General features: G+C 36.3%; 1 protein-coding gene across 1 annotated transcript; it reads left to right on the top strand.

Moving 5' to 3' along the window:
- The first annotated feature begins 263 nt into the window (after nt 1–263).
- Nucleotides 264–12,255, top strand: maza (MYC-associated zinc finger protein a (purine-binding transcription factor)). Its single transcript, XM_079608681.1, has 8 exons — nt 264–1,277; nt 1,450–1,603; nt 4,022–4,392; nt 5,085–5,434; nt 7,312–7,375; nt 8,472–8,643; nt 9,723–10,148; nt 11,375–12,255. The coding sequence occupies exons 1-7, from the start codon at nt 1,242–1,244 to the stop codon at nt 10,046–10,048; spliced, it is 1,473 nt and encodes a 490-aa protein (XP_079464807.1). The 5' UTR covers nt 264–1,241; the 3' UTR covers nt 10,049–10,148; nt 11,375–12,255.
- Nucleotides 12,256–13,134: the final 879 nt, after the last annotated feature.

Raw genomic sequence — 13,134 nt, forward strand, 5'->3', positions numbered from 1 at the left:
TGCTGGTGAAATGTTCCGTGAACGTTGAAGGAACGTTCTCTGAACCATGACGCGCACAACCTAAATATTTCCAGTCAGAAATGCTTCTAAAAAAAGCAATGTTCTGACAGAAAAAAATATATATATTGAAATGGGAACCAAAAAAACTTTGGTTGGGAGTGAGTCTGATATATGTGTTTTATCCCTTTGGGCGCGTACAATTATTATCGGCAGTGATCTAGAGCCGCTTATTATTTACAGCAGCTGCGTCTGCGTGCGTCTTTGCCTTTAAGGACCTGCGACATTTTCCCCCCATACGAACATCCAGTTGTCTACCACAGATAATCTTTGTGTTGTAGACTTAGGTTTTAGAGAAGAATGCGCTGATGGTTTCTTTTAACTGATCTCGATGATTATGGTGTAATTTGCGTCGGCCGAACACAAACGCCGAAGGGGCGCGAGAGGACGACACCGCGCTCGAGAGCATCGCGTGGAGGAGGGAACGAAGACACAAGAGGGGGTGTTCACTCAAAATATACTATCCCTTTAAAACAAGGGGGACACGGCGGTGGGGGAGAGATAGCGGGGCAGAGAAGACGGGATAAAAAAAGAAAAGGAAGAAAGAGCGAGGGTGGGAGGGTGAGAGTATTGCAGGGGAAAAAAAGGAAAAAATGTCATCCTCTCGATTGAAATGCCGAGGCGGAGCCATGGACGACGACCGGTGAACCGCTCGCCAGACACGAATGAGATTTAACGCAACGCCGAGGCTCGCGCAGATGCCGCTCGGGGCCTGGATGGAGAATCTTATAATAAAAAAAAATGATGGAAATATTTTTACCAACGCCATGCTACCGCTGAGAGCAAATGAAACATTAAACTGCCATTGTAATTGTATTATCTTTGCATGAATTATTGCACATCTGTCTAATTAACAAGAAAACATAAAATGCAGAAATTCATTTTATATTACATTTTAAGCATGATTGGCCACTGTTCTGTGGCAATGATGTGTTAATAACAGGGACGGTGATTGACAGCTGTCATTTCTTAATGTTTTTTTCGTATATTGAAATGTAAAATGGATATTAATTTATGATTGTCAGAGTAATTTGCATTCTTTCACTTTTTAAATTTCAATAACATGGCAGTTTTACATTTTGAATACAAAGCATACATATAATAAAATAGTGGAAGAAGTCGTTCATTGTGGGGGAAAAATCGACTAGTTGATTTCAAACGGCATCTGTCCTGTTCTACACGTCATGATGGATGCAGCTTGGAGCAATTTCCTCTTTCAGGTAAGAAAGACAAAGATTATATGTCATATAATCATGTTAAAAGCTATTTTGTTATTTAATTAGAATTCATGTCATAATAGTTAGCATTTGTCCATGATGGCACCGGTGTACTTTCATTCACAAGTTAAGGCATAAGAATGTTTAAAATCTGTGATTTTGCCCCTTCTCACAGACAACTCCGCCTTCACAGTCCCAATCTGACGCGACCCTCCAATCAGATCTTCTCCCGGAGCTCACGGATCCCGCTCAGGACCCGCCCCCTGAGCACATAGCCCCGCCCCCATCCACGGTGGACACAGCGGCGCTGAATGAGGAGCCTGTACCGGGTGAGGGAGGGGCAAAAGAGGACGGTGGGAAGGGAGAAAACGAGGTTAGACTGTTTGTAGTTGTGACTTTAGTGGCTGCCGGAGATCGGAGAATAATGTAAATGGGTGAGAATGATGATGGATCCATTTATTTGCATAAGGTTGGACTATTATTTAGGATTATTTATTTCTCTCTCCTATAGAGTGTGCTACATTTGGGTTCCTGCAGTAAATACATTTATCCATAAGGAAATTGATTTTGAACAATAACTTATAAACCTTTTAAGACCATCAAAATCCATCCAGAATCCATATTTGCTTCTGCTGAAGCCGCCAGCCCGCATTATGCTTATTTTTTATTTTAAAATAATAGTGTTTAACAGTGGAATTTCTGGTGAAAAAATGACACCAATCAGAGAGTTGAAAAACTTCAAAAAAGCTCTTTAGCTTCACCCACTCCACTAAGCACTGCGGATGACGTAATCGAGTCTTGTATGCATATTTTGCAATAAACTTATAATATATTGTTTTTATAGATATAATCAACATTTGTAAATGAATAGTTTTATATTTCTCCATCAATTTTATTTTGATTATGGTGTTCGCAATGCTTCATGGGATTGTAGTTCTTTCCCTCAGTAAAGCCGTTAAGTACACAGTCTTGTACCTTTGTCTCGTTTTCAAAAGCTTTCAAAAGAAATGCTTCGAATCAAAGTTTGTAGTGTTGTGATTCACCTTGTAGCTGATTGGTTTGGTTCATAGCTTATAACTATTTAAAAAAGACAATTTTAAAATCCCAATGGGAAAAATGACAAGAAAGAATAATTCTTGAACCAAATGGGAGCGGGCTCTGTTACACTCTATAGCTGAACAAAATGTGAGTGAAGGAATACAAATAAAAGAGTTATCCATATTACATAGGTGCCAAAGCAAATTTCAGCTCTTAAAAATTTTTTTTCACATTTTTTAGAAGCTTCTACCTTAGAAAAAAGAATCCTTTTGAGGGTTAGGGCAGCAACCATTCCAGCCAGCCATTTATGAAAGCTGGGTGGTAAGGCGGACTTCCACTCCACCACCATAACAAACATAAAAGACAGTTGCTGAGAATGTGTTAAAGGTCCCATGACATGGGATTATTTTATAATGTTTCCTGGCTTGACCTTATAAAGTTAGTATGTTTTTTAGATCAAAAATAGTCATAATTTAGAAATAAAAGGCATTTTTCTTAGCCTGATTTTAGCCTCTGATTTGAACGCTCTGTTTGAAGGGGCGTGTCTGTGTGAGATTCAGTGTAACCGGCCACTGCTGTGATTGGCTGACATGCTGATTGCATATGAACTAGCAACGTATGAAGATGTACTGAAGATCTTATCATTGCAACGCAGTTTCTGCACTCTAATGCTTTCACCAATGCAAACACGATGATGTAAATACAGTAAGAGCTTCGTTGTGCAGTGTAACGTGCGTCATTGATTTCATAATGAGTTTGGCAAGTGTCCAGATAAACTCGCGCTGTGTGGAAAGATTGTTCTTTGATCGATTTCTGTATATAATTTATTCACAATTTAAATACGATTATTTTCATCCTATTAAAAGAAACGATGTGAAGTTGATATATTAGTCACTGGCTTGACTTACTGAGGCATAAACAGTATTGAACGATTTTGAGAGAAAGATTACCTGTCTGAACTTGAACAATTACACATCAGAAAGTGTTGCTTGGTAGCTCGATCAATTTATTTTCAGACGTTCTTTGAGGCCAGCTCTGTATTGGCCCAAGTTGAGGAAACAGTTGACGGTGAAATGTTTGGACCATACAAAACTTTGGGAAGTTGTGTCGGTGCATTTCCAGAGAAAATAAAATGAACCCATTGTTTCTTCAGAGGCTCGGATGAAGGAACTAAAAAATACTTTTGTGTTCATTTGTACATCCAAACCCTGAGCAACTGCCATGCTTCGCTCGTTTGCAAGCCATGATGTGTCTCTAAGAAAAACCAATATCGCGCTCGCGTAGCTTATTTTCTCATGGGCGGCGGGCCAAATTCTCTGGACGGGCAAAGCAGAGAAAGGGGAGGTAACCTTTCCCCTGTATGACGTCATACGGGGGAGATTCAAGATCAGCCCATCTGAGATTTCATTTTCTCAAAGGCAGAGAAAGATAACCAAAGCTCGGTTTACACCTATTTCAATGTCTAGCCACTGGGGGACCATATACAGGCTAGGGGAACTTATATTAATGTTAAAAACCCTCAGAGAGTGAAAATTTCATGTCATGGGATCTTTAATGCCGATATAGGGTCAGAACACCCAAGCAAAGCTAATTCAAGCATAGTGTGTTTTTGAGTGCCTTCCTAATCCTAGGTGTTTGTTTGCAACAAATAGACTACACCTGTGTATGCATGGCATACTGAAAGTGTCCTTTAACCTTCTCTTTCCCAGTGAAGCCAGTCACGCGACCAGCCCGGCCTGCACACATCTGCTCCATATGTAATAAACAATTTAAGAACAGCTACAACCTGCGGCGTCACCAGTCTGTCCACACTGGAGTGAAGATGAAGGACAGAGCCGCTAGAGAGAAAATAGACGGAGGGAAGGCTGGAGCACGATTGGAGAGGCAGACCATCCCCCTTTCTCTCCTCCAGCTGTCTATACCCTCCATACCCACGGCAGTCGACCCCATGGTCCATCCTTCCCAAATCTGCAATCAGCAGTTAGAAACAGTTGCTGTGTCTATCGCCCCGGCAACGGTTGCCATGACAGTGAACCAGCCCCTCCCTACTGCAGTGGTGGTTACTGGGACAATGGTGCAGGTTGGGTTGATTTGTGTCTTTGGTTAATACTTTGCATACCTTTGCTGCACTTTCCTTGTTCTTGCTTTCACTTTTCCCCTCATGCCATTGTCTCTCATTTTTAACTCTTAGCTATTTAGGCACTTGTCATAAATTAAAAAATAGGGTTTTGAAAAAATAAATAAAATCGAAACGAATGGTTAGCGAAACAAGGTGCTTGTTTATCGTCAAACACAGTGGGACAACCTACATTTTCTATGAGCGGTTTTATTTTTCAATTCATTTTATATGAGGTTTGACATTATTGCAACCAGTTTCAGTTATTCCAGCCTTTAGGGCTATCATGGCTCATGATACAAAAACAGGACATTTATGACTCTCAAATAGTAAATAGGACACTAATTTGTATACTATTAATGGAAAGTGCCATTTAACATTATTTCATCATTTTTCTCTCTCCCGTAATGAACTAAGATAGTTGGTTTTTCCCAATTCCCAAGACTCTGCAAAAATCAGGCTAAGGCGTCAGCAGTTGTGTAACATGGTCTCATACCTTCTCTCACCTCATTTGTTGAACACTTACAGTCAGTTGGTTAGTAGGTCAGCAAACATTGTGCTTGTTGTACCCAGAAGACACTGAAAGATTTGCTGTGGCTCTAAACACAAAAACGTCAGTGCCATAAAATCTGAAATTCTGTTTTACTGTTTTTCAGGCTGCACCAAATTGCAACATCAATGATAACCTAAGTAATCCCACCCCGATTCAAATATCTATCCCAATAACAAACCCGTTACCCATCAATCCATCTCCCAATCTCAACCCCAACCCTAACCCCAATCCAGTCAGGAAGAACCATGCCTGTGAGGCATGTGGGAAGGCGTTCAGGGACGTGTACCATCTTAACCGGCATCGGTTGTCCCATTCGGATGAGAAGCCGTACTCCTGTCCAATCTGCCAACAGCGGTTTAAGAGAAAGGATCGAATGAGTTATCACGTTCGGTCACACCAGGGAGGAGTGGAGAAACCCTACGTGTGTCCGCACTGCGCTAAGGGCTTCTCACGGTAAGAGTAAAAGCTTTGCTCATCCGCACACTAGTTGCGTAAACATACTTCATCATTCAGTGAGCTGAGATTATGAAGACACGCTGTTTATCAGGCCAATCCACAGCAGGTTTCAACAGTGAGCATTATACTGCACTTCTGACTGTGTTTAACTGAAAGCTATGGAGAAATGACCTAATTACTCATTTGAGACTGAAAATAGGTTAGTGATGATGAAAAAAATTACCTGTCTGTATTTATCAATCTGTCTCATATATTTCAACACACATCTACATCCATATGCAGAGCACCACAATAAGTCGAGCCAATAGCCAAAAAAAAGGTGTCATTTTCACTTGACCTTTGTCACATACTCGCATTGTGTTGAACATTTTCATGGACCTTGGTTGTCATTTGTCACATGTCTTTGTTCAGATTCTCCTCACTCAGCTGTCTCCTTGGTTACCATCATTCTTAGTTCATCTTTAATTATCCTCGCTTGTGTCTGCTTTATAAATTCATCCCTCTCATTGTTGTTCAGTCTTAATGTTATTTGGTGTGTGTTGCCCTGCCTGTCTGTGTTGTATTTGTATAATCCTTATTAAACGTTGTTTTGAAACTTTATTCATCATCTTTATTTTGCCTTCCTGCAACCACCCGTGACAACCTTAGGCCTATAAAGTAACATTACTATTTGTTTATGTTTATGAAAGAAGTCTCTCATCAAGCCTGCATTTATGTGATCAAATATACAGAAAAAAAGTAATATTGTGAAATATTATTACAATTTAAAATAATGATTTTCTCCAGTCTTCAGTGTCACATGATCCTTCAGAAATCATTCTAATATGATATAAATATAAATATTTTAAATCAATTCTGTTCTTTTTTAAACTTTTTATTCATCAATAAATCCTGAAAATATATCTAAAAATAAAAATGTATAAAAATATATATATATACGGGTGAAACTCCAAAAATTACAATATTGTGCAAAAGTTAATGTATTTCAGTAATTCAACTTAAAGGGTTAAACTGATATATAGACTCATTGCATGCAAAGTGAGACATTTCAAGCCTTTATTTGTTATAATTTTGATGATTATTAGGTTTCATCTGTGTATATATTAAGCAGCACAACTGTGTTCAACATTGACAATAACCAAGTGTAAAATCAGTATATTAGAATGATTAAAATATAATTTTACAAAACATTTCTGGTTCTAGAAATGGATTTAGAGTCCTGGAAAATTGTTTTAATTATTTCTGAAGGATCATGTGACGCTGAAAACTGGAGCAATGGTGCTGAAAATTCAGCTTTGCCATCACAGTAATACATTACATTTTATAATATATAAAAATAGAAAAGAGTTATTTAATAAATAAAAATAAAAATTAATTCAGCATTGGTGAGCATGAGAGACTTCTTTCGAAAACATAAAAAAAAATCTTACCAACTCCAAATTTAAAATATACATATTTCTTCATTATAGAAGAAATATATAATTCATTATATTATATTATTTTGATGTATAACTATAGTTCCAGCAGCTCATCTGATAAAACAGCGCTTGTAATTTTGAGGTCACAGGTTTGATTCCCATGCAAATGCTGATCAAAAAAAGATTTACTTTTGAACGCAAGATGGTTTGGGTAAAAGCATCTGCTACATGAAAATATGTATATAATTATCGAAAACAACTGCAACCCATGCCATCCTGCTGTTTTAAAGGAGCCCTGATGCTACAGACAGATCTCTGCTGACCCTCCTCTAGTTCATTTAGAGATGAAGTGCAGCATGCACACACACACACACACATGCACAAGGGTCTCTGCTGCTTACTGTGGTTTTGTGTGTATTGTATTCTTTGGTTGAGCCCTCTCTCTGTCTCCTCCAGGCCTGACCATCTCAACAGTCATGTGCGACAGGTGCACTCTACAGAAAGACCCTTCAAATGTCCGGTAATATACAGCTCTACTCTTATCATGTCTTTAACTTCCTCTTGCATGCTCTATGTGATTGGATGTGCCTTTGATTACCTCTATTCTTCCTCAGACTTTATTTCTTTTACTTTCTATTATCAAATAATCGTGAAAAAATAATCAATTACTTTGATCTCCTATTATCTTTTATTATTAGAATATATTTATTAAACAAAACACTTTTGTGAATGTGTATCTGTAATCTAAAACTACTGTTCAAAAGTTTGAGGTCAGTTAAATTTTTTTATGTTTTTAAAGAAGTCTCTTATTTTCACCAAGGCTGCATTTATTTGACCAGGTATACAGTAAAAACAGTATTATTGTAAACAATATTAAATAATACTACAATTTAAAATAACCTTAACTAACATTTTTTTTTAGGAAAGAAATATATTATAATATTTGTATTCAACATTAAATTGATCAGAAGTAACAGAAAAGGTATTTTTTACAAAATATTTTTTAATACATGTTTTTTTACTTGTAAAAAATCCTGAAAAAAATATCACATTTTCCAGAAAAATATTAAGCAGCACAAGTGTTTTCAACATTGATTTTTTTTTTTTTTTTAAATGGTTCTTTAGCACCAAATCTTAGAATGATTTTGGAAGGGTCATGTGACACTGAGGACTGGAGCAATGATGCTGAAAATTCACCTTTGCATAACAGGAATAAATTACATTTTAAAATATATTCAAATAGATTTTTTTTGTTTTTTAATTGTAAAAATATTTCACAATATCACTGTTTTGTATTTTCTATCAAATAAATGTAGCCGTTTTAAGCCTTGGACCATAATATTCTTTTAAATCATCCTGCCTTGTTTTTTTAGTCTCTTTATCAAACTTCAGGCCATTTTCTTACAGTATTGCAGAGCTCTTGCATGTGCTTGTCTGCTCATATGTGTGAAGACGTGTGTGTGGGCTGCAGCCATATGTGTCTGGCAGTGTGTGTGTGTGTGTGTGTGTGTGTGTGTCGATGATGAGTCATGATGTGCGTGATGAAGACGAATAGGGATAGAGCTGGAATACCATATGAAGATGTGTTTGATGAATCGTGTTGTTTGTTTGTGCAGACCTGCGAATCCGCGTTCGCTACTAAAGACCGGTTACGAGCTCATATGATCAGACACGAGGACAAGGTTCCCTGCCACATCTGTGGCAAACTTCTCTCCCCTGCTTACATCACAGATCACATGAGGGTCCACAACCAATCACAGCATCACATCTGCCACCTCTGCAACCGCAGTGAGTCATTCATTATTTCATTTGTGGTTACCTTTTATTATGATATTATTACCTGTTTATTTAAAACTTTTGTGAAAGTGTATCTTTAAATATGACATGATGTAATACACACACTGCTGTTCAAACATTTGGGGTCAGTATTTTTTTTTTAAATGTTTTTGAAAGAAGTCTCTTATTCTCTGCATTTATTTGATCATAAATTTAGTCATATTTTATAGTATATAAAACAGTAATATTGTGAAATATTGCAATTTAGAATGAACAGTTTTCTATTTTAATATATGTTCAAATGTAATTTATTCCTGTGATGCAAAGCTGCATTTTTAATTACTCCAGTCTTCAGTGTCACATGATCCTTCAGAAATCATTCTAATATGATGTTTTGCTGCTCAAGAAACTTTAATTATTATTATCAATATTGAAAACAGTTGCGCTGCTTAATATTTATGTGGAAACTGATATTTGATTAATAGAAGGTTAAAAAAACAGCATTTATTTGAAATATAAATCTTACTGTCCTCAAACTTTTAAATGGTAGTGTAAACATCAAGATCATGACAAGTCAGAAATAAATTCAGTAACTGGTTTCACCAAATCATTTATTTTAAATTAGTTTGATTTAACCTGATCATTTTAGTGAGTGTCTTTTTATTAAAAACAACTCTTGAATTGGACTATGCTGGCTGTATGTTTCTGCAGGTAACCAGTGACATCTTAAAAGCAAGACATGCTGACTATTTATTGTCTTTGTATTGTTTCAGGCTTTCTATCTCATCAAAATTAATTCAGACTTTAACTTTTGTTAATTAACAATTTAATACATAATATTTTACTATGGCTCTGTAAACTGAATCATTCGGCTACTTTTTGTCTCTAAGGACTCTTATGAGCTGACCCTTTTAATTAATTATTTAAAAAGACTTTAAAAATGTAATAAATTCAACTGCATAGTTTGGGCACTGTTGTTCATTTTTAAAATGAATTATTTTATAATGTACCAAGTTAGGACTTCCCTGTATAATTTACAGCACTGAGAAGGTGACAAGAGACAACAATTCAACATCCTTGTTTCCCCCTAGGTTTCACCACACTGACGTACCTGCGCGTCCACGCTCAGAAGCACCACGGGCAAGAGTGGAAGGAGAGTGGGGTCGGCCGTGGCTCAGGCCCAGGCGGTGTGCTGTTATGCCAGCTGTGTGGGGTACACTGTAAGACGCCCACGCAGCTGCAGGGTCACATGGCCACGCACGCCAACCAAACGGACCCCAACGTTCCTTGCCCCATCAGCAGCAGCAGCAGTTCAGTGCAGACAGTGGGCACAGCCACTCCAGTGGCCAGCACTCCAGTCACAGTTGGGCTGCTGGTGACTGACTGCTCCAGCATTGCTCCTCAGAGCCACAGCTAGCCCACAGCACACCACGGGGAGGGAGGGCGGGGTGGATGAAGCGGGATTAATGGGTGGGAGGGGAGAAAAATGTGCAAGACGATGGGCCTAAGCTGGACAGGTGAGCAAAGGAACTAGATTGATATATCAGATTTTCACAATATATGTGACCCTGGACCACAAAACCAGTCATAAGTCGCACGGGTATATTTGTGGCAATAGCCAACAAAACACTGTATGGGTCAAAATTATAGATTTTTTCTTTTATGACAAAAAGCATTAGGATATTAAGTAAAGATCATGATCCATAAAAATATTTTGTACATTTCCTGCCTTAAATATATCAAATTTTTATTTCTGTGAGTGGATGCAAAATTAGGGATGCACCGATATCGACATTTTGGCCGATACCGATAATTATTTTTATTTGAAACCAGATAACCGATATATTGGCCGATAAATCTAAATCCAAATTTCGATGTAATTTTTGAGATCCTGATTACAAAAACAAAAGTTTAACCATTAAAATCCATGTCCCAAAAAACACAATAGTAATGTTCTATATGACAGACTTGCGCAGCACATTTTGCATTTAACTGTCATATTTCAATTCAAAATTATCAGGGCGAACAGTGTGCATCTGAAGTTTAATAAATGTAAAAAAGGGCCGATAACGATGACATTAAAAATGGACATATATCGACCGATACCGATATGGTAGTCGATATTTCGTGCATCCCTAATTTAATTTAATCAACAATTTGATAATTTGGTTAAAGTCTGCATTAATTTGATAAATAATTCAGTAAAAACTGTAATATTGTGAAATATGATTAGAATTTAAAATAATTTCTATTTGAATCTATTATAAATGTAATTCCTGTGTTGGTAAAGCTGAATTTCCAGCATCATTACTCCAGTCTTCAGTGTCACATGATCCTTCAGAAATCATTCTAATATGCTGATTTGATGAGCAATAAACATTTATCATCTTCATCAATGTTGAAAACAGTTCTGCTGCTTAATATTTTTGTGGAAATAGAAATCTTAATAACATTTAAATGCCTTAACTGCTCCAAAATGATGGTCCAAAAAACATCTTTTAAAAAAGATAAAGCCCCCCACATTTCTAGCCACTGCAGAGAAAATGAATAAATATAGATATCTTTCTCTTTTTTTAGCTATATCACTCAGTACTCATGTTAAGTGATGAAGTTTTTTCACTTTTACATTTTTTACACAAAACATTAATTGTTTATGTAATTTGTTTATTAATAGAGGAATGTGATTGTATGCAAATCAGCATTATTTACCAATCAAACCTCACCTGTTTTCTCACTCCACAAGGATTGCCATGGAAACCTGCCCCTCGCATCCACCTCAAATCTGGCTGTGCTAGACATGGACGACTCTCCTCAAAACAAGCGTGACTTTTGAATGGACTCAAGAAACACGAACCTGCTTCAGATTCGCTTTTATGTGCAGACCGAGCAGCAAGTCTCACTGGATTGCGTATTCTTTGATCTGGTCTGATGAACAGTCTAAAGGTGTTTTGAAGAAGAGCCTGCGAAGATCTGATAGACATCTGGTTTGGGTGTCGCTACATTTCCTTCAAAGTCCCATTGGAGAGATCACTGGTTTTAAATGTAGGCTGTTATTAAGTGCTGTCCCAGTTCATTATATATATATATTAAAAAAAAATCCACTGTTGAGGAATGTAGAGCACTGAGAGGAATCGACACATTATGCATCCCAACCATTTCCTTATATTATAATGGCTCATATCTACATGATCTTAAAGTTCAGGAAGAGATGCATTTTATAAATGAATTTAAGAGATTATTCCACCATAAATGATCTTGACACGAATGACAACAATTAAGGGGATCAAATATAGTGCCATTTCCTCTCATTTAAACGTGGTCACAAGGACAAAATATTTATATTTGCAATGTACATAGTATACGTGAATACTAAAAATGTGTCTATTGGTCATTGCCTCCTTTGATATTTTTCTCATTGATATCGATATTATTATTATTTTTGGCTCAAGACGTTAAACAAATGTAACAATGTTGATTATATTGAATAAGATCTGTAACCTATGGTTTCAATTCTGTTTGTGTTGATGCTTGTTTAACGCCAATATGTGTTGGTGTCGATGTGCTCCTATCCTAAATAATCTATGTATAATGAACATGCACCTAATTATACTGAATTTAACTATTGCTGTCTCGCTGGCTTTATTGAGATATCATGTGTATGCATTTATCTATTATGAATCACGGTTGCTATAGTGATAAAAAAGATGGGGGGGGGGATTATTCTTTTGAAAGAAAAGGATAATTTTTTTCTAATACGGTACAGAACATAATACCATTTTTTTGTAACATGAACTATTAGATATGTTATAAAAAAGCGATCTAATATAAAATAAATATAGCACAAAACATAGTTTTGAAAACATCAAATGCCTGTCCCACCTCAGAGGTCTCGACCTTTAAAACTATACAACAATTAATATCATTAGTCATAATATTTTATTTATTTAGCTTCAATTTTTAGTTCTAAGGTGCTTTATTGGTATGGCAAATATTCATATTGCCAAATCCTTTACAGCATTGCTATGTAAAATACAATATAAAAGGTGTGAAATGAAAATCAACATAATTTAAGAAAAAACTGTCTAATTGACAGATATCAATAGGCCCTGTTTCACACACAGGCCTTAGATTAAACCAGTCCTTAGTTCAATTAGGACATTTGATATAGCTTTTCTAAACGTGCCTTATAAAAGGGCTGTCAAAAGATTAATCGTGATTAATCGCATCCAAAATAAAAGTTTGTGTTTGCATAATATATGTGTGTACTGTGTATAATTATTATGTATAAATACACACACATTCATGTATATATTTAAGAAATATTTGCATTTATATACTGTATACATTTATATAATTTATATATAAATATAACCAATTTTTCTTAAATATATACATGATTGTGTGTGTTTTTATATATATAAATAATTATACACAGCACACACACATATATTATGCAAACACAAACTTTTATTTTGGATGCGATTAATCACGATTAATCTTTTG

The sequence above is a fragment of the Phoxinus phoxinus genome (genome assembly GCF_949152265.1).
Source record: "Phoxinus phoxinus genome assembly, chromosome: 1".
Classification (NCBI taxonomy): Eukaryota; Metazoa; Chordata; class Actinopteri; order Cypriniformes; family Leuciscidae; genus Phoxinus; species Phoxinus phoxinus.